The sequence below is a fragment of the Rutilus rutilus genome (genome assembly GCF_951802725.1).
Source record: "Rutilus rutilus genome assembly, chromosome: 6".
In the NCBI taxonomy this organism is placed as follows: domain Eukaryota; kingdom Metazoa; phylum Chordata; class Actinopteri; order Cypriniformes; family Leuciscidae; genus Rutilus; species Rutilus rutilus.
This window is the reverse complement of record NC_140214.1, coordinates 26,697,979-26,720,500: the sequence shown is the minus strand read 5'-3', so window position 1 is coordinate 26,720,500 and position 22,522 is coordinate 26,697,979. Positions and strand designations below refer to the sequence as shown.

General features: G+C 37.4%; 1 protein-coding gene across 5 annotated transcripts in view; it reads right to left on the bottom strand.

The window, feature by feature from the left end:
- st3gal3b (ST3 beta-galactoside alpha-2,3-sialyltransferase 3b) overlaps window positions 1-22,522 on the bottom strand; it is a 61,801-nt gene that overhangs the window by 20,443 nt on the left and 18,836 nt on the right. For all 5 annotated transcript variants that reach the window (XM_084411099.1, XM_084411095.1, XM_084411096.1 and 2 more), the window contains 6 exons: window positions 21,974-22,016; window positions 18,538-18,630; window positions 11,935-12,029; window positions 6,640-6,703; window positions 5,894-5,989; window positions 5,602-5,788 (listed from right to left, as the gene is read on the bottom strand). In XM_084411099.1, the coding sequence (XP_084267225.1) occupies window positions 5,602-5,788; window positions 5,894-5,989; window positions 6,640-6,703; window positions 11,935-12,029; window positions 18,538-18,630; window positions 21,974-22,016 (578 nt within the window). The remainder of the gene's footprint in view (window positions 1-5,601; window positions 5,789-5,893; window positions 5,990-6,639; window positions 6,704-11,934; window positions 12,030-18,537; window positions 18,631-21,973; window positions 22,017-22,522) is intronic.

Sequence of the window (22,522 nt, the reverse complement as noted above, 5' to 3'; positions counted from 1 at the left end):
GGAGGGGCATTTTTACTGCGTGATCAATAAGCAGCACGGCAAAACGGTTAATATGCTCTAAATTATGACCAGAGACGAATTAATATTACGTCTGCTGTTTAAAACAAATAAAGATCCAATAGAGGAGAATATTTATGCGCGAAAAAGCGGGAAACTCTGTATATTCGTGCAGTGTGCGCATGTCAAAACATCAGATCCGATTTGAAACTTGTGACATATAAACGCGCGCATCAACCCGATTACTTACATTATTATTCATGTAAACACCTTGTTCGGATTCATCAGTCGGATTGATTTCATTCCGATTGTGTCCATGTAAACGCAGCTACTGTGAAAAGTCAGCCAATCAGATTAGAGACAGTGATAATTAAATGGTTTGCAAATGGTCAGTGGTTGGTCCATTAGTATGTCATCAGAGACTGACACTACCCTAAGCATGTCAAAGGACTGGTTAAAAGGTCTGGTACCATATTTACTGCCTCAAATGTAATACAGAGACATACAAGTGACTGTTTGGCTGATGAAAGCCTGGTTGTTGGCATGTTCAGAAGCAAACAACCACATGTCCCCTTGTTAACCCCTGGCTTGCTGCCCCATTATGGCAAATGGAGAGACAACACCTGAATCAAACTCTAAAAATAGACACGTTTTTACAAAAACACCACTACAAAGGGCTTGAAAATGCTGACTTGCACTCAAGCTACAAAGAGATCAAAAGTGCTGACTCTCAATGATCAAAAGTGACAAATAATGAAAGGTTTCATGAAGCCTGTTTCAAGCTTCAAAAAGAATGCACTATTATTCCCTGATCTTCCCTTCTAGGGGGCTGTTAAATCAATGAATGACTCATTTAGAGCAGTTTTGTGAATTGGATCAACGGATTAATTGCAAAGAATGCAAAGAATGACTCATTCATGAATAAGGCATCGCTATTTCGCTCATGAACACCAGGTAAGGCAGATTCCAACAATTTCAGGCAACAGCAACAAATGTCAGTCCATTTCTCACACAATGCTATTGACTTTGAAGACTTTGAATATAGTGAACAAGCCTTATCAGTACTTTTTATTAGTAGTACTTCTGTTGCTTTTTGCTTTTTTTTGGTCCTCTTTCACTTTGTTCGTCTTTATATTAAAAACACTGTCCAGGATTGTTTTTAAATTCCCCAGGATGACTATATTATGACACATTTTTTTGGGTGAACTATCCCTTTAAAATTTCGCAAAAGTGCCATGAGTCACCTTTCCTTAAGGGTTCGTGAGTAAACAAAGGCACACTCTCCACAGGCATCAACAGAGATAGTCATGCACACAACAGTGTGTACTCCAGGAGTTACATACAAATAAAGCTACTACAAACTAAACCACAAGATACAACGGGCAACTATTATACAATTGGCAATACTACGCAACACGCCAACACATGGAAAGTACCTTCAATAAATGCCAAAAGCAGGAGCCTGAAGGAGTGTCTGATAAGTGACATACTTTTGCCTTGCTCTTACCATGTAAGGCTGGAATAATAAGGGATTAAGACATATGGAAGAAGGAAGTGATGGGTAAATATATTCAGAGAGAAGCCAGAGGATTACCTAGTCAATGGTATTCTGAATGAAAATAATTATCGTGGGAGCCACATGCTCCTCCGCGACCTCTAGGACTCGTTAATTAAGTACGCTCTTATCACACATGACGGCTAGCCCATTGCCCATTTTCAAATCAGGCTCCTTCGTATGTTTTTACATCAGTGACCTCTGAGGCGTTAATCCATTTTGAATGACTAAAATAGGTGAAATCAAGAGAACAATGTGACGCGTTTATGGTGTTTTAACAAATCTGAGTTGTGTCGAGTGTTTAGTGTGAAAGTAATGTTCCGAGCGCAAAACGAATTCAACTCCGTGACCACAGAAAATGATTTTGACTTGACATTTTAATTCAGGATTATAAGGTAAAAAAAAGAAAAAGAAAAAACAGTTAAAAAAATATATATACGCATGGATAAACAGTTCACTATAGATTGCTGCAATAATGACATACTGCATTTTTGTAGGCCAACCTGAAAGTTAGCATCACCCTGGTTCCTTCGACGAAAAAACAAAATAGGCAAAATCCATTGGCTTTTGGATTATTGCAGAAAATAAGCTCTGTGATAAAAAAAAATTTTTTATTATAATTTATATTATAAATACTGTAAGTTGACTAGTGAGTAGACCTGTTCGGCGTGATGTATAATGTCCCTGACAACCTTTATAGTCCCATTTAGCCACTTGTTAGCAACCGCCTTTTACAAGACAAATAAAAAAAAATCCCATGGGGAAATAACTTATGTATTTTATGTTGTAGAATAAAACGTGAGTGACAAACAAAAACTGACAAACAACAGACTAAAAAAAAAACATTGACTTCAGGATGATGGAACTTAAAAAATGCTAAAATCCCAATTTGTTCCTTGGTTTTGGGTTACAAATATATGTTATACCTGCAGCACTCTATAAGATCAATAACATGCATTAAGAAAATAAATATGGCTGTGGCGAGCAGGACGAGGCAGAGGGCGTGATTGATGATTGTCTCGTATCTCTCACGGAAGAGCGGAAACATAAAAGGAGAAGCGACGACAGTGAAGGACGAGAGAGGACCGGGCCTGGACTATTTATGTTATGTTTTGTTCGCCCGCGAGGGGCTGCCGCATTTACTTTCGTTTTGTTGTTTGTTTATTTTATGATTATAAGTTTGTTGGAATGTTCGCCAGTTCCCATCCCCTTCTTCCCATAACAACTAACCTTGTTACAATGGCTAATTTTGATTTTATGTCGGCTTTAACGCACATTCATGATATTACTGTTAAATATTCATCACATGCATGTTATTCCAAAAACACAATTGTTTGTCTTCATAATCTTTCATCAAAATGCAATAATTCGACTAACAGGTGGTTTGCATTTGTGAAGAGCGCTCATGCCTCATAGCTTAATATTCAGGTGAACTCCAGCAAGATTCTTCAATGCTGGGAAGACACCCGTCTACTGTTCTGTCAATACGAAGTTACGAACTGAAAAGGTTGGCATTCCTTCCACCCTTGAGCGTCCACAGCGTACAAAAGAGTAGCAGAGAGAAAAAAAACCTTCAAAGCTGCAAGCAGCCACTGTTCAAAGTTACATCAGTGTGACTGTTTGAGATGAAGAGAATGAGGAGTCAGTGCTAGTCAAGGATTACACTGAAGTTTAAAGCTACGTGCCTTTCTAAAGCCAACTGCCCACACAGTCGCACATGCCTTTATGCGTTCATCTCCAAATGAAAGACGTCGCCACACAATGGATCTCAATCGCTGTTGTCACCGATTGCATAAACAAAGCGTTTTCCATTTCACCACCAGGTTTCTGCCAATAAAGGGAAGCGTTTATATTTTGGCAAAGTAGCAGCAACATCACCACATGTCAATCAACAGGATTTTTCTTTGTAGCGAAGACATTTTCAAAGATATGTCGTAAGATCTAAATAAGACTTGGAAGCGGCCTGCAGGGAATGTATTTGTTTTCAAACATGAGATGAACTGTATGCTGTTGTTAGGGACACAGTGTTTGATAAGATTATGTGTGATTAAGCATGGTGATGAATAGCTGTTATTGTTTAGAGATTACTCAAATTACTCAAAGAAACATCTGCGGTACGTATAGAGTGCACAAACTAGATAAACGCCTAGTCAGATTTTCATCTGGCCCTAAAATACCACCCTTCGCCAGTTAAAAATAAACACAGCCAAAGTTAAACTGTTTGAGAAGGGAGCGAGGGAATGCGAGGGGCTCTCGGAGTCTGACGTTGATCAAGAGAGAAGAATAGAAGTCAGTCGTTTTTCATCTGTAAGAATTCACAATAGTGATAGGCTTCATTTGTCAAGTGACAATCGGTTAAAAACTCCACTTTAAACATGATACTCTTACAACTTAATACATGCACGGGAGGTCACGTAGACTAGCTGGATATAAACATCTTTTACAGCTGTGGCTGTCTGCCGGAGGAAGAAAAACAATCAGGAACAGCATTTTTACATTTTCGGAAGAAAATCTGAGTGCTGCTTGCCTGAACAAAAATCACTGCCAGGGTTTTTTATGCAGTTGCTAAGGTGTTCTTAGTGGTTTATGTCAATTGCTATGTGGTTGCTAGGGTATTCTGGGTGGTCTCTGTGATATTCTGTTTCTAGATATGGCTTGGGTCCCTCCTTCATCGTAGGGCTAAGAGTTTATTTTGCCCATTTTACTATCCATCGGATAAAAATCCAACTGTAAGAAAAGTAAAAGCACATGTAAACGTGTAAAAGCAGATTTTTGGTGTGCATGTAAAACCTAATTCATTGAGGACGAGTTACATACCAAAGCTTATTATGACCAGCAGTACGAGTCATGCTTGTCTTTTTTATTAGCAAACGTCAGGTATCTAGAATATTCTTATTTTTATTTCCATTTTTACAACCAAGAACCTCACCGTTAGATTCCAGTATGGCTGGAACATCCAATGTTCCTTTTTCAGAAAAAAAAAAAAAAAGCTATTCTGTTAACTAATACTATGGTTTTCATCAGTCACCATCCTCTGAACGCTGTTTCTAACATTATGGCAGACACATTGGAGCTTTCTTGACCCCTCATTTGGTGAAGGAAATTCTTCCTTCCATGGGATCAAAGCCAATGTATCAGAAGCCAGAGGGCAGATCAATTATCTGAGCACTTTCCACTGTCCAGCTTGTTACGATCAGATGTTCAGACAAATCTGGCTCTTTCAGGGGCCAGAGGGGAGGGAGGGTGATCAAATAGCTCTCTATTTTTCTTCCTCTGCCAAGTCTATTGCACACTGACAAATGTCATCCTGTAAAAAAATCCAGAGCTGGTCCCCTGAAAGCCCAGCAGCTGTGTTGGCCCGGGACCTCCTGAGGCACGTTGCCGCCAGATTCCCACTTGACAACAGGGGAAAACAAGCAGGTGTGCAGCTGAGGAAGACAAGTATATCCGAAAAGGGAGATTATGGGGGAAACCACACACACGCCTTGACCACAATTACATGGCAGAAGACTGGAAAAGAAAAAAAAAACACGTCCTTGAGTAGCCGAGTCAGCCGACTCCAGAGGAGAAAGGAGTGCTTATGCTTGCTCTTTATGTGATAAGAAATGGGATGGAGGCAGAGCCATTAAAACTGTGTGAGATAAGAGAGAGCTCATTCAGACGTGCCGACCCTCCTGATTAAGAGGCTAATTCACAAGATGTCAGTCAAACCAGGAAGGAGAATGTTTTACCACATGCTAAAAATGAGACGAAAGTCCTTGAACAATAGAAGCCTTTTCTTCTATAGCTATTCTTTATCAAAATCCTTTAACCACAAAAATTTCAATGCAGTATTTTTTTGTTGGATGGCAATATTAACATTACTCTGAATTCATAAATGATTTCAAGTTTAATAAAAGTTAAATAAAATATAGTGCAGAAAATGGGCCAGTAAAACCAACTGGAATCATTCTACCTCACACTCAAATAAATAAGGAGACCTTAACAAGTAAACAAAAAAAACAAACAAAAAAAAAATACAGATTTTACTGAGGGAAACAAGGTCTTACCAGTTTCTCTCTGTTGACCATCTGTCTCAACCATTTAAAGTCGAGAGGTTTGAAAGCAGAGAAGACAAAGAGGGAATCTTTTTCATAGCGTTCAGGCTTCTGGATGGCCCCCTCAGGATAGGTTATCCTCATGGTGGTCTTAGTACCTACATCTCTGGTGTAACCATTCACTGGGGCCTCGTTGAGTCTAAAAAGTGCAAATCAGCTGCATTTGTGTCTACAATTCTTTTGTGTGTTCTGTTTATTGATTTGGACATTAAAAAAGCAGAACATGGTGACTGTGTGCACTCACCTTACTACAACATCGTATTCGTCGATGCGGGATCCTAAAGACTTGTTGCTAAGGATACCACCATTACCTACTATTACACACCTTTTACAACTCAAACTGCAAAGAGAACATATGAGAAAACAGGTGGCATTACTCCAAAACCTGCATACATCTTTAACCTAACCTGATATTGCCTATAACTGTAGTTTAAAAAAGGTCAGGTAAAAGATGATACATGCGTTATGCAAACCATGACAATCAGAGTCAATCAGAACATTTTATGCTTAATACACATTCAAATATACACACATCATTTAAAAAAATATATAATTATTTTATTCAGCAAGGATGCATTAAACTGATCAAAAACGATTTTAAATACTTTTACATTGTTAAAAAAAGATTTCCATTTCAATTAAATGCATCCTGGAAATCCACAAATTTGTTTTTGTATTTGTTTCCACAAATATATTAAGTAGCACAACTGTTTTCAACACCGACAATAATAATAAATGTTTCTTGAGCATCAAATCATATTAGAATGATTTCTGAAGGATCATGTGACACTGAATAGGCTACTGGATTAATGATGCTGAAAATTCAGCTTTACCATCACAGGAAAAAATGAAAATTTTAAATATACCGAAATTGAAACCAGTTATTTTAATTTCTTATTAATAATTTAATTTATTGAAATAAATGCACGCTTGGTGAGCATAAGCCTTATTTCAAAAACCTAAAAAAATAAAAAAATAAAAAAGTCTTACCTATCCAAATCTGGACCCAGTCCATAATTCTTTGTGGAAGATAAAATAGCATCTATGATTCTTTCTGTAGAGAGAGAGAGAGAGAGAGAGAGAGAGAGAGAGAGAGAGATGATGAAACAAAAACATCTCTAAATGGTTATGGCTATAATCTGACTCAAATTATTTTCTCCATCAGTAATCTACACTTCTGGTGGTCTGATGGAGAAGCATGATTGTATTATTTGCTTGGAGGCTCCTGGAAGTTGTATTAGCAACTGAAAATAGGTTACTGACACCTTGGAAAAACCAGTCTGTAAAAGTGGAACACCATTTGCAAACAAGTAAAATCCCTGTGCCAAAGACTTCAATTTAATGCTCTACAATGCCTTTAGTATGTCACCTCGTGATGTAAATTTACAGAGCTGCTTGGTCATAGCGATCATTCCTCCGATACCCTCGAAGGCATTCGTGGAAGCCACAGATTATGCTGCCTGATATCAGCGAAGATACGGGATTTCCTAGTAAGGCTGCATTAGTGTGATCCATTGAGGTACCTAAAGCATCAGTATGCATACTATAAAAGGCCAAAGATGAGAAAACGGATTGAAAAAGTGCTAATTCAAGGAGTACGGACTTGCCCATTTTCCCAAAATACCTTTTTGACCTTAACTATATTCCAATGAACAAGAATCAAGAAGGCATAACATGGAGGGAAACACTTTGGGAGGTCTGCTAGGCACTTTGCAGTACGTGTGAGGCGCCAAATCTACATCTGTACATAATTCTTCCTTTTTTTCCTCGTCCGGTGGTTTGAAAGCATCTACCCTAATGACTACCATTACTGTTTCTGACAACAAAGAGCTCACATGTGAGATTATCTTTTTTATTGCCATAGACGCTATATTATTGAGAGGCAAACATAATAGGATGCACCAATGTAGTCCTGTGGTTTGGTTTGGTTTGGTTTGGTTTGAAGTGAATGGATGTGATTACAACAATACAGCATGTAAAAACCTTCTGTAAATTGATTCATCCTCCAGAAATGCAACAGTCGGTGTAGTGTGAAAGCTAACGTAAGAGCTGGAAATCTGCATTGACCCTAAACTGTGACCTGAATGATTAAAAAGCAGCAGGGAGTAGCCGTCATTGTTTGGACAAAGTGCTGACGGCTCACATCAAGCATCACCACACACTGCAAAAACAGCGTCAGGACCACACTGGAATACGAAACGAATATATATATGGCTGAAATGTTTATGACGTTTATCTGAAAACAATTCAAACCTATTGTTCTTCCCATTAATATATATATATAGCATGACTTCTGAGAGCACGAGTCACATGATGACACATTTCTTTCATGTAATGTTGGTCAAGAAGCTTTTTTTGTTTAAAAACCGATCAAACACGCTCATAAACTATTTTAAACAATTCATCGTCAGTTTTAGAGGAACTTTACCAAAGTAGCTAAGAGTGACACTCTTCATCCTGAGTCACCGGAGACATTTAAGAGGCTACTTAATACTGTAAGGCACTTAAAAGGCCAAACTTACAGTCAAAACAGCCCTAATGGTTTATTCTCCTTTGAGGTATTTGGTTCTCCCGTTTTTAAAAGGATGTTGGGATTACCTTACGGTCGACAAAACCATCTGCAATGCTTTGACTGAATCTTTTCCACTGAGGGCGACGTAATCAAGAGCAGAAATCACAAAGTCGTAGGTGGCCGCAGGGATCGCTTATATCAGAATTGGTAGTGCAGAAATAAGACATCTATTTTTATGCCTTTCTGGCCCACGACTCGAGAACCTTTGTCAAGCTCTATTCAAGAACCACACGTATCACCTATCCAAATGAATAAAGTTAAAAGCAAAGTCACGCTAGGCTCACGATCCGTGCAGCAAACAGAAACCAGGTGTAATGTAAACAAGGGACCTGCTCTTTTGAAAGTCTTCATGTGTGTGGACACGGCAGCCCTTAACCGAACACAAAGGTTACATTCAAGGTACCCTTATGTGCCCGTTGCCCTCAAGTGCTGGAACATTTGACAATGTGCTGAAATCTAAGATGTAATCGTCTTTTCAGATGGAGGGGGAAAAAAAAACTGAGTAGACAACGGAGGATTACATTAACAACCAATTGGTTTCTAGAAACCGTTTTCTTATCTACAGGTCTTTCTCTGAATGTCTCATTCTCTTTGATACATTCACAAAGCTCAGTAGAATGAAGTTCTTGTTCTCTGTTGAATGGAATAAAACCCCCACATCACTGAAGTACATAAATGTCTGCCATACTGTCCATTACATCAGGCCACGTACACACAACAGAGGTTTTCTCTCAGACACTCCTGCAATATCAGGGTCATCCCTGTCCTGAACCGGCGATGGTTGATCATAGTAAGAGTTTGGCATCCTACTGCTATAAAGAAACATGAACACTAACAGTTTAAAACATTTGGAGTTTATGACAGGAGTCATTTTTGTGACCAGAGACGTATTATTGTCCGTATTATTATTATAGTAGGGCTAGGCTTGGGCGGTATTCGAATTTTGATACCGTCAAACCTCCTCCCTATTTTACCGGGGTATACGGTATTACCGTGACTAATTAAAAATTATGACATAATGGGCTCAGACGTTGTCACCAAACTGTTGGCTTGTGCCTACACCGTTCAGAAACTGAATGCCAGATCGGGCAAAAAAAAAAAAAAAAAAAAAAAAAAAATCAAGCCCAACCCGTGCACGCTGTGTCTGAGTCCGGCCGACGGCATTAACTGTTATTATGAGCCCGAGCCCACCATTATTCAACATAATATCTGTGTGCGTGCAACAAGCAAGAAGTGCCTTTGTAATCCGGTGACGCGTGTCCATTGATTTTTATTAATAAAACTTTTCTGCAAAGATGGAAGTTGACGATCGCCATCTCTGTAGTGAACGCGCATATAGAGAGAAATGCACATCATTACACAATCAGAGAGTGGCCTTTTTCTTTTCGTTTTGAATTGTTTTGTTTAAAGAAATTGACGATCGGCATCTCCGTAGTGAACGCTATAGAGAGAAATGCACATCATGGATTACAGAGAGTAGGCTAGTCTATTTATTTTCGTTTTGAATGGTTTCGTTTAATGAAATTGATGATCGCATCTCCGTATGAACGCGCCTAGAGAGAAATGCACATCATGGATTACTTAGCCTAATCAGTGAGTAGCCTATTTCTTTCGTTTTTAATTGTTTCGTTTAAATAAATTTCAAGCTTTATTTATATATATTTGTCATGTCTGTGAGGCATAGCCTACACTGAGTTTCGGTTAATTTATGAGATTTCAATGCAAGTGACCGCGGCATGCCCATCATGTCATGATTATCCAGGCAACTGGTTGATGAAAAATTTATTAAAATTAAGAAACAATATATACAAAACGAAATTCGTTTTAAAGAGGCCTTTTACAAAACGAAATTTATTGAAGTGGTCAAATCGTCTGACTCCCGATGCATCCCATCTTATTTGTGCCGTTCACTTTTCATAATCAACAAAGATGGAAAAAATAACATAATATTTTAACAAATACGAAACTTAATGCGCTTATTTAATGAACTCGAGAACAAAATGCATCCTGGCAGCAGTGAGTGGGCGGTTGTTTCGGAGATGCGACATTAGGTTAGAGGTGTTTACATCTCTTGTATTTACCGCCTCTCCCTTCTCATTCGGTTGGAACCAGAAATATTGCCAAACTGCAACCACACATAAGCATTTTTTAGGCAATAAATAAATTATATATATTATAGGCTATATAAGTGCCGGTAATGACGGTATTGAAACTGATACCGGTGCTATTTTAAGATCCCGCGGTATCCGATATTACCGTAATACCGCCCAACCCTAAGTAGGGCTGCACATTATTTCATTTTAGCACTGATATTGCAATGTGCGCATCAGCGATATGCCTGGTTCAGACTACACAATATTTTTTTCTGTTACGATAGTGACTGTGTCAGATTATGTGATCTTGACTCCTAAATTCTTGTCTTGTCATGGACAAGAAACAGACAACAAGTTACTTCACGACCAATCATCGATTGGCATCTTTAACAACGTGCGTGATGTCATTGAGAAGGCAGAACTAGCGACTGACTTCTGGAAACAAAAGCGTAAACAAACAATGGTTGTACTAGCCTAATGCTAATTCCAGTACTCACCGGGTTGCTGAAGCACCTCCGCTATCGTTCGCCAGCATTTATCTTTCACTCTGTCGTGGTAGGCGCTCGAGGAAACATCACAAAGGTAGGACTATTGTTGCCATAGCTGCATTAACCTTTTCTCCATTGCATAATTCAATCTAGCAGCACCAATACTATCGTCTCTCTTTTGTCTTGCCATGTTTGAAAGCTGTGTACAGAAGGGCTTATGTGCTCCTATTGGTCAATGTCACAGATGTGACAGAACCCATCATGGAGGACCGAAAAAAAATCCAAAAACATGCTTGTTGAGATGTCAAGAAGCGTAGCAGACGGTTGTCATCCACTATGGCACACTATACGAGATGCGTTCTTGCATTCCGACACCAATTGTCATTTACGAATGACCATAACGGACCATGCCAAAATCGAGCAGATATCGTGTAGTCTAAACCTGGCAATAGTCACATCGCAGGATATGCAATGACTGTAGTAGAGTGTACCAGGCACCATGGTTCGGATTAATTGCAAAGTTTAAAGGTGCTGTATGTAACTTTTTTACTCTACTAAAGCATAAAAATACCATAATATGTTTGCAGATATTTAGGAAACATGCTAAGTTCACATACTCGTTTCTCTGAAAAACACTTCTACAGCCAGTTATTTTACAAGCTCCGTGCTGTCAGTCGGGTTTTGTTTTGGTCTGTGTGATCTCGCCCACTGCCTGTTCACCCAATAGTATTTCGACACCCCGGGATGCCAGTTGGCAGGAAACACAGTGCATCGCAGACTTGGAAACGAGCAAACAAACCGGGTCAGTGATTGCTGATTCCACACAACCTAAAAAGCTTCGATATCCATCTAAAAATCTCTATGAACGAGAGCATATTAGGGGCATAATAATGAACAGGACACAATAATAAAAAAAATTGTGGGAAAAGAATTTAGCGGGAGCGAGACTAATAATCCATCCGGTGCAGACCTCCAAAGAAGTGCTCCATACCGATTCAAATAACTTGTCGTTTTAAACGGTTCATTAAAAGAACCGGTTTTTGGAAACAAGACAGCATTTGGAGAACATTGTTGTTAAAGGGCAAAGTCCACCTTAACAAATCTATAAAAAAAAATAAAAAAATATACATACCTTGTGTTTTAAATCCAAATGGAGGTAAATAGTTGTTAACTTTAGCAAGCCGCTTAAAGTTTCGGTCCAGAAACATGGAAGCTAGCTTACTAAACCTGCAAAAGCATAAGAAACAAAACATAATGAATGCACAGTCTATGGACAACTAACATTCAGATGTAGACAAATGCAAATTCAGCAAATCTAATAGAAGACTGCAAATTTTTGCACAGTACCAAAAACATCTCCATATCAAAAGGGCTAATAAAATATCGCCAAACAACACATTCGCTTCCTGGACATCAGGATCTTGGGGAGTCAAAAGGGGCTTTTGTATGTGAGAGGTCTCACTTCATCTCTGCTTTGACCTGTGATTAAAGTTTAAAACAGTGTGGCTGAACCAGCACCAATCAATCACGAACCCAGGCCTCCGGTCACCCCTTCTCAAGAGGAGTCAGGGGATACCCTACCCGGAGGCCATTTCCCAGCACACTCCCCTCTTAAAGCTTGATGTGCAAATGCAACGATAAATGCCTGTGCTTGTGACCCACAGATCCTCACTGTCATTTTTTATCTACTCCGCCTGCTACCAAAGGGCATTTCGACAACATTTAAAGCAATACAAATGGGAAATCTCCAGGAAGTGGAACACTGAGCTGCTCAAAGGTGCCGGTAAGCAGTGTGAACTTTCAGAAGCCATCAAACAACATTTTTCAATACAGATCCCTTTCAGGGGTAATTTTTATAAGTCTCAGACAGTAGAGCATCGTCCACAAACACATCGTGAACACAGCCACTTTTCTGCTTCCGTAAGTGTGGCCACACGATGGATGTCTGTTTTTACGACCCTCCCAACTCAACAGGCTCATTATTCATTTACAAACATGAGGATATTGGATCATTTTTCAGGGTTTTTTTTCCCCCTCTTTCTGAGGTATTTTATAATTAAGTTTGGTCAGGGGGAAGACTAACAAGGAAAGCTTGTCGAGAGGTACAGGCGGTTTGAAAAACTAGGTTCCCTTAAGAAAACTTAAAAGACTAATCATGGATCAGTAAAGAGAACACAAGGGTCATTTAAAAAAAAAAACAGCTCTTGCTTTTAGGAAGAAAAAATAGCAGAACCTCTTTCCCAAAATCCTTTCCAAAGTACAGAGCAGCAAGAGTTAATGACCATCAAAATTCACATTAAAGGAAGCAATTTAACAAGCCGTTTAGGTAACAGAGGACTCCAGCTTTTGAACCATCTAAATCTACAACAATGTCTGATATGTCGGGAAAATGAGGACAAAGAGGATCAGAGCAATGGCAGGAAATGAGATGAGGAAATGAATGGGCTCACTATTGGCAACTGTTTAACAGATTCTGATAAAAGTGTTTCTATTTCATGTACTAATCGCTGAAGGCTAGAGGATGTCCGACAACGTCAAGAAAAAAGGAAAAAAAACGGTCGCATCGGATACTCTTCTGATATCACCTGATAAAAGCAGACAAAGCGAAGTCTTGCCAAAACAAACTGTGATTAATTAACTTGTGGCTTGCGGGGTGCGGACTAACTCGCATTATAAATAACTGGGTGAGAGAGCTTTAGGTCTAAAGACAGACAGGGGTCTGCTTGTCATAAAGGGGTCCTGAACAGGAGGCCTGTGCACATTGTGCTCATTTCCTCATGGCTATCTCTCACTGGGGGCTGTATTTTTATAACCGGCCGCTCAAGTTCAACCAAGACATTTGATTTAAGAGTCCAATACAAACAATTTTGGGAAAGGGGTAGAGGTGTTGAAAATAAAGTTGATTCCATGGGTGAGCCAACGACTGAACTAACAGAGGGTGAGATCACATGGCTTCAGGTGGTTTTCTAGACATGCAGGGATCCCCTATTAAAATGAAACCGCTAAAGGGAGAGGTAAGCAATTGCCCAAATGACCACATACATGCAATAGGGCTTTAACCCTAATAGGACCATCCCTACTTTATCCAACCACTGATTAGTGAGGCTGATACGTTTTTCTAGATTTAAAAAAATAAACTGTTTGAATTTCACGAGTATAGCATTTAAAAAAAAATATTTCATCATATCAGAATTTATTAGAATTAACCCCTTGAGATGTATCATCTCGTTTTCGAGGGGGTCCTTACAATGAAACAATTACAACTTAAAGAACATAACAAGATTACAATTAACAATACATCAACAAACAAGCAAAAAAAAAAAAAAAAATATATATATATATATATAAAAAAGCAACAGTACACATAACAACAACGACAGTTTCAATGATAGCATGTGCAATCTACTTTAAAATAAGATAATAAAGATTGTTTAAACAACCGAAATGAAGTAATGGATCTAATATCTAGAGGCAAATGATTCCAGTCTAATAGGGCTTTAAACATAAATGCTCTCTTACCAATTGTTTTTTTAACACCAGGAACGAGAAAGTAAGTCTGGACAGAATGCTTAACTTGGTGGTTTGAAGAAAAGAGTACAAAGTATTGTTGTAGATAACTAGGATAATCAAAGTAAATACATTTAAATATAAATTGGAGCCAGTGAATCTGCCTTCTCGCATTCAAAGATGGCCACTGAAGGTTTTTTCATTTAAAAGCATGTAAAAATAATAAAAAAAAACCATTTAAAAAATATGTAGTTTTGAGCATTTTCAAATCAGACTCTTCTATTTAATAAAGAGCTTTAATATAAAAATTTAAAGGGACAGTATGTAAGTTTTTCCATTAGAGGACTTCTATTCAAAACAATAACAAAGGCGTAGCTTGATGACGCCGTGAATGAGCGCGGAATAATGGGAGTTGTCGTCTTCACCTCCACAGCTGATGAAAACCAATCCGACGGGACTCGGGTAGAAATCTTGTTCATGGATGAGCTAATGTATTAAAGTTTTATTAACGCTACTGTGGTATGAAGCAGGACTGGGCTGAGAGCTGTCAGAGCGGAACGAGGCCAGTGGAGCAAATGCTAATGAGAGAGACCTGCGCGACACACCGATCTCAAGTCCCGTGGAGGAGCTCCGGAGCTTTTATTATTATTCTTTGTCGAAGTCAGTCGCTGCCGCTCCTTTCATTTTGTTGTTTATGTTTATTTTACGATTTAAATGAAATTGAACGTCTGCTTCCTTCCCTGAACTTGAACTTTGTTACAGTTATGTTCGATCACTTAAATGCACATTTTATTTCATTGAATGAAGTGCTGAAAACTACTCATAGAGGTCACTTTATTTGACAAATTTAAATTGTGGGGAAACGCAGCGCTGTTTAACTTGATCAAAACAATCATACTAAAAATACATTTGAGTGTGTTAAAAGTTGTTAACATTACTGCGTTCGCTCGGCGGCTGGTATGAGACACGTGTTGCACACTGCAGTAAGCTAGATTGATATTAGAATATCATATTAATAAAAGATGGATGACTTGTGTTTGTTAATGGCATACAATTCATTTTAAAACATTGTCTGGTGGGAAAAAATGCTGTATTACTGTAAATAAAAATAAAGCTCTTTCTGATTATGCCATTTTAGCCACTTGTCAAAATAGTGTTGTCTGATTTACTTTCTGGGTACAAACATGTTACTCACAGTAAATCAAGAAAACAAGATTCAAACCGTTTTGAACAAGGATTAGTTTTCTGTCGATGACGGTATCCAAACAGTTTCTCACCCGTCTAATAAAACGCATAATATATTAAAGTTTTGGTGTTTCCTGGAAAATCGAGGAAATCGAGGGTAATGGGACATGACGTCACTGACAGGCAACCCAATGATACGGACCATTACACTGGTTAAAATTGCTGATTTCTCTGGATTTAAACCAACTTTTGGGATAATGCAAGTCCACATGTCAACAAAATATATAACATTGTTCTAGTGGTTATGGGATATTTTAATCCAAAAATCTTACATATTGTGCCTTTAATTATACTAGGTGACTTTCTTGAAATTGAGTCTTAAGGTTCTTTATCCAAAAATGTACACAATTAGTCCTCTTAGATGCTTAAAAAATATCCAACTACAAAACTACTATGCTTTGAATAATTCAATGGAAACACTTTACAATAAGGTTCAATTTGTTTACATTAGCTAATGCATTAGGTATCATGGACATGCACTAACAATTTTCACAGCATTTATTAATCTAATGCTACTACATGTACTGTCTACATATAATACTTGGTATTTTTTTTTAACTTAAAACAAAAAAGCAAGCTTTTTATATTATTAATGAGCATGAATTAACAAGGAACAACAGTATATTTATCATTTATAATTAATTATTGTTGTACAGTTGTCAGTTTGTGAAACCTATCTGTTTATACGTTCAAAAAGTACATCAAATGTTTCTTTAGTTCACCGTGATTCTGGCAACATCTTAACTGAATCAATGTATCCTAAACATCATTATAAATAATTTATCATGCAATAAAAAAGCTCAAATATTTGTGTTGTAATGATGTGGCAGCAGTGCCTTTTGACCCCGAAAAATAAACAGAGACCCTGAGAACCTTGATCCATCACATGTTAATTAGAGGCACATTGTAGACACTGTTAACACATATGCCATTAATTGGGGGACCTGTTAAAAAGTTTTAGGCACCAATTCAGTCATTGCTCTGCTTTACGGGTCTCTTGATGCTTGTACTGCCTCTAGACAAATAACAACAAAACAAAACTGCGTCTTCTGCAACATGAACTTGTCATTCTTGTTGTCAAGTGTTCTTTACACTCTCTCTTCTTTAAAGGTTATTTCCTTAAATTAATATTTTTGTTTAGTCAGTTTTTGTTTAAATCAATCCAGGGCAACCATCTGACTAAATATTGCTGTTGCTATTGTGTGATAGTTACTGTTTTGTGATAGCTGCTAAAATCCCTTCCAAAATAATCTTGCTTGATTGGTGGAAAAGCTATTTCTAAACAATCTTATGGCGATGAGAGAAATATCCATGAACAAACCAAACCGTGATGCTTAATGTTTATCATCGTTGGGCATGCTGTAGTGGAAAAATGACTTCTGCTAACAATAGCCAGCAGGAGAATTATCCTAAAGATGAGGGAACAATGGAATACGGATGCCAGCAAACACGGAAAGCTCCATCAAAGGGGCCATGGCGTCACTGAGGGTCGCTGAGAGTTGTGTGACATCATTCAGAGTCGAGGAGAGCTCTGAGAATTTAGTCAAATGTAAGAAGTTGACTCATTCGGTTCTCCACAGTGGCTGCTTTACAGAGCATTTTCCTCTCAGCCGCAAAGACAGAATCACTGTCCACTTCCAAAAGAGTTACAACAGGCGCATTGTGGAGCTGGCGAGCATGCGGAAGTGGTTGTTTGTTGTGGTAGGTCACAAATTAACAAGGACTTAATGGATCAGAGGAACAGCTTTCTGTTCAATCTGAGATATTATGAGACTGGCCTCAGGGGCTTCATGGCTGAGAAGTGACATAGTGTCTCTCAAAACCAGGGAGAGTTGAATACACAAGGAACTTGGTAAATCAGGACTAAAGAAGTAAATCTTTAACAAAGCGGTCTTCCATTCACAGAGTTTGTACTTAATTCTGAAGATGACAGAGAGCTCAATATTGCAAAGCCTTCCAGATCAAAAGCAGGTTTCAAAAAGGCTAAACAGATAAATATTAAAAAAGATGAATAAAAACACAGCATTCAGCCAAAGCTTCTTTGTGTTCTTCCAACCAAACATCCATCCCATCTGCCATCTTCAATTATCCTCCTTTTGAAATGTGGTTGTATTTTGAGAAAAAAGGTATTTCATATCTAGCAGTGTGCAAATTCAAGTGAAATTGCAATAGACCTCAATTCATATATATCAGCAATCAACAATAAGAATGTTTTTCTGTCAGTCACCGCTTTGGTGAACAATTCATTTTATATTTAGACATTTGTTTGAGGTTGTTTTTTTTTTTTTCATATAATTTCAACAATATAACCCATCTCAGACAGCTAACTTTAACTAATGGTGCACCAAATTATTATTACTGAAACACCACACCGAAATGATTACATATGTAATGTAATAACCAACAGTCAAATAAAACTGAGTTGAACAAACATTTAAACTGTTTTTAAATAATCGAATTATGTTACTCAAATTTGTAGAAACATTTAAACGGTGGCTGTAATATATATTTTGACAGGTTTATTCAAACATACATTAAAGTACCCCTATTATGCTATTTTAAAGGTTCCTAATTTTCTTTTGTTTACATGCATCCTAGGTTAAAAAAAAACAAAAAACACAACATTTTAATTTTCTCATACAATCCATTGCACATCATCTCTTTTCTCAAACAGAATGGTTTTATCGAAGATTCAGTCTCTCTTAGGTAATATTTGAAAAAGCATAATAACAGGATAAGTAAAAATATAATGAATATGTTATACAAAGCATATTTACCTGTTATAGCTTATACATGTGAGCACGAAAAAAGACATCGGAAAAGCACTAATTTCGGCCGAAACGTAAACTGTATTCAGTGGCCTAAATATCAGTGCATCGCTCATTTAAAACAGCAGATTGTGCAAGTTACAGTAAAAGGCAATGGGTCATTCTTATTGTCGAACCCGGAGTATTATGTTAATAAAAAAAAAATCGGTTCATACTTTGGATAGATAGCAGTCATTTTGGCAGCTGCATAGCCAGGTTTGCAGGATCCTTCACTGAGGTTTCCATACTTGTACACCAACTCCGGAGGCCTGTAGACAGTTAGAGAGGAGAAGAAAGAGGAGGCATTCATTTTGGGTTGTAAATGTTAAACCTGACAGGAACATCAGACAGCATAACTACGCTACAGGGTAATGGTGAATCTGAGGTATATTGTTTTTATCTTGCCTGGCACATGATGGATGACATCTAGATCAGGATGTGATGGATTACTTTGTGAAACTCATTTATCGCTGATGTGTTAAATAAATGAAATAGTCAAACAATAGGAATGCAACACATTTTGCTGGCTGCACAAACAGTGAGCGTGTTTATTTCATACTTTTGTTCTGAAAGAATGTTCCAAGCGCAAAACAGCGAACGCTCTAAAGAGAGCATTTGTGGTATGATGTTACCACAGAAAACTATTTTGACTTGCCCCTCAGTTTTATTTTTATAGGAAAAAGGCAAAAACTGGTTACACGCTCAGTAAACTAAACAGGGCCAGCGTTCCGGGTTGTTTAAAAGCTGAAATGTAAAGTACTTACACTAATTATTCCATAAAGCTAGTTTATTTTTCAAACAATAAAACTGTCTACTTTTCTAGATGAGTAAACATCTGGTTATGCGTGACAGAAGTTTGCACAATGCAAACAATGCTTTACAGACAGCAATGCCTTATAACTCATGTCTTGTTAAAATCTGTAATGTTTGGAATCTTGTGGTTATACTTTATTGCCTCCATTGTAGGTGCCTTACAGTATTTTGTTTTTATGTAATTTTTTATTTAAATGTTTTCATTTTAATCAGGGTAGAGTTCTACGGGAGTCAAAGATATTTGGTATGACACTGACACAAAAAAGTTTAAAACTTGAACAGAACCTGGAACAATCAGGCCTCTTTTTAAAAGACTTACAGTATTCTATTTGTTAAAATTTCAGTTGAGGCAGAGTCAGAAGCAGGATCTAAGTGCAGCAGTAATATTTAATAAACAGTCTCAAACTAAACAAAAACTCAGAACAAAAACCAGAGCAACCCTTGCAACGTAAAATAACTGACCAAGAATAAGACATAACACAGGCTATAAATAGACAGAACTAAAGAGACAAATTAACAAGACACACCTGAACTGAACTAAACTAACTCAATAAGTAACTATGGAAACAAACAGGCAGGGGCGGAGGAAGACTAAACTGAAGTAATAGACAGAACACAAAGACAGAAATCAAAACAGACTGACAATGTAAAACTATTATTTTTAGATATATTTACACCAACATTCAAAATTATGGGGTCAGTAAGATAAAAAAAGATATATATATATAGAAATGAATACTTTTATTCAGCAATAATGCATTAAATCTGACTTTTTACATTGTTACAAATACTGTCAAATAAATGCTGTTATTTAACTCAGTAATGATGCTGAAAATTCAGTTTTTACCATCACAGGAATAAATAACATTTTAAACTATATTAACATAGAAAACAGTTATTTTTGTATTTTGGCCAAAAAATGCAGTCTATGTGAGCACAAGATAATTCTTTCAAAAATATTTTAAAATAAAAATATCTTACAGACCGCAAACTTTTGGAAATACATTATATATACTTATAATATATCAAGTGGTTGTAACAATAATAAAATATCGAGAAATCCTCTAAATGGATGGGGGCAGCAGACACGCTCCAACCACCTAAACGGAGCGGCATCATTAATAACCTGCAGCTCACAATGAAAGCAGTTCAAATAAACAGGTGAAGAGGACACAGGTCAGGTCTGAGAGGCCAATGGGTTTGTGTGCGTGCGTGTGTGTGTGTGTGTGTGTGTGTGTGTGTGTGTGTGTGTGTGTGTGTGTGTGTGTGTGTGTGTGTGTGAGAGAGAAATCAGGACTATCAGAGACTGGAGGTGGTTGAGAATGGACACATGCTGGCTGGACCACCTTGTTAAATGGCATCTAAAGCATCAACTGTATTAATCTCAATACTGGATTCAAAATCACTATTAAATAACTATGTCTATTTTTCTGAAGTGTCAGTAACACAATAAAAAAACAAAACCATGTTCTCCGAATTTACATTGTTGATAAAATGCAGAAACTCCAGGTTTCAACATCAAATCAAATTGTCCGACACTAAGTGCCTTTTCAACAGTTAAAATAAAAGCCACAAGACACTTATTTGCTGAAGCCTTCATTTTGATTAAGTGGTTGGCCCAATGGGACAGTGTCATATTTTGTTGCCGTGACAGCTCTGAGTCTTTGAGCAGCAGAACGGGTGGTGGATTGAGGCCAGCTGAATGATGAAGTGCACCACACAGACAGTTTTTGCTCACAGCGTCAATGAAATCTAAACCTGTCGAAGGCTTTGCTTATTGTACGTGCGCATGGTGTGGACAGACATGCCTTCTCTGATGCTCAACACTGAGAAATTAGGGCGAGGTGAGAGTCTGAGAGTATGGCTGCTTCAAAGATGAAATGTAAACATATACCTACCACACACAGACCTATCATACATCACAACACGTCACACACGAGGTCGCTGGAATAGATTGCTCAAAGACACTGATGGCACTGAATGGGGGCAAAAGCCTTTATTGCTCTAAAGACTTTTTAGTACCCTAGATTTTGTATTTATTTATATTTCTCTATATAATATGTATGGCTACAACCACTTGATCTATTAAACACTACTATTCAAAAGTTTGGGGTTAATTGTTTTAAGAAATTTAGCAAAGATGCATTCAATTGATTAAAAGTGACTAAAGCCATTTATAAAGAGTTATATTTCCCCCCCAAAAAGCTGTTGAACCTTCTATTCAAAGAATCCAATAAAAAAAACAAGGTTTTATAATAATAATAATAATAATAATAATAATAATATTAATAATAAGTGTTTCTAGAGCTGTAAAGCAGCATATTAGAATGATTTCTGAAGGATCTGACACTGAAAGTACCGGAGGATTGTCTTTGCAATCAAATATATATGAAAAAACTGTTATTTTGAAATGTATTATTTCACAAGTTTACAGTTTTTACTTTATTTTTATTTAAAAAATACAACATTGGTGAGCAAAAGCAATATATTTTGGAACAATAACATTTGTATTTTTAAAAATTAATTTCTTACACTTCAGGACGACTGAACTGAACTAGTGAAAGTAGAACGGTAATGTGGTGAAAAAGAAACGGTGACCAGTGACAGCATCTAATACCTATAATACAAATTCTTTATGTAATCTAAAATTCATGATAGTAAAAGATAAAACAATTATTAAGATAAACTAAAAGGCTGTTTGCTCTTGATCGTTGTATTAACATTTCGATTATTTTATGTAAATTTTCTCTCTATTGGTGAAATGTATAAGGAAGGGATGGTATCATACAGAATACTTACAGCTTTGTGTCCAAATTCAGCACGAACCCTTGCTTATCAAACACTGTGAAGAGAAAGATGAAAATGAACATTAACTCAGAACATTATAAGCCAGACACAAAAAGAAATGTAAATCCTCACTTGTTATGCCATCATCATGTCAAAATGCATCACTGGTGCATTTTTGTACCACTAAACATGTAAATAATAATTACCATTCAAATAGTTAGGTCATCATCTAAAGGATTTTAGTGCACGCAGAAGCAGCAGCAATATAAGATTAGACCAGCCAAAACATTCCACATTTCAACTGGGAAATTGTTAAAAAGCAGCTCTCCACCTATGAGGGCTTCATAAGACCATAGGTGTCAATGAGGTGTCAATGATGCTAAGCCTTCAAAAAAGAAGAGGAAAAAACAGAAGTGTGAGCAGGGGGAAATGAAAAAGCAGTAAACCAAACCTGCTGCGCATACTTAAGTATGCCTACTTCATTCCGTCTGGTCAATAAATACAGTAACATGTTCAACTTTAAGCATGCTTAATGCGATAGTTACAGCAATGCCGCTAGAA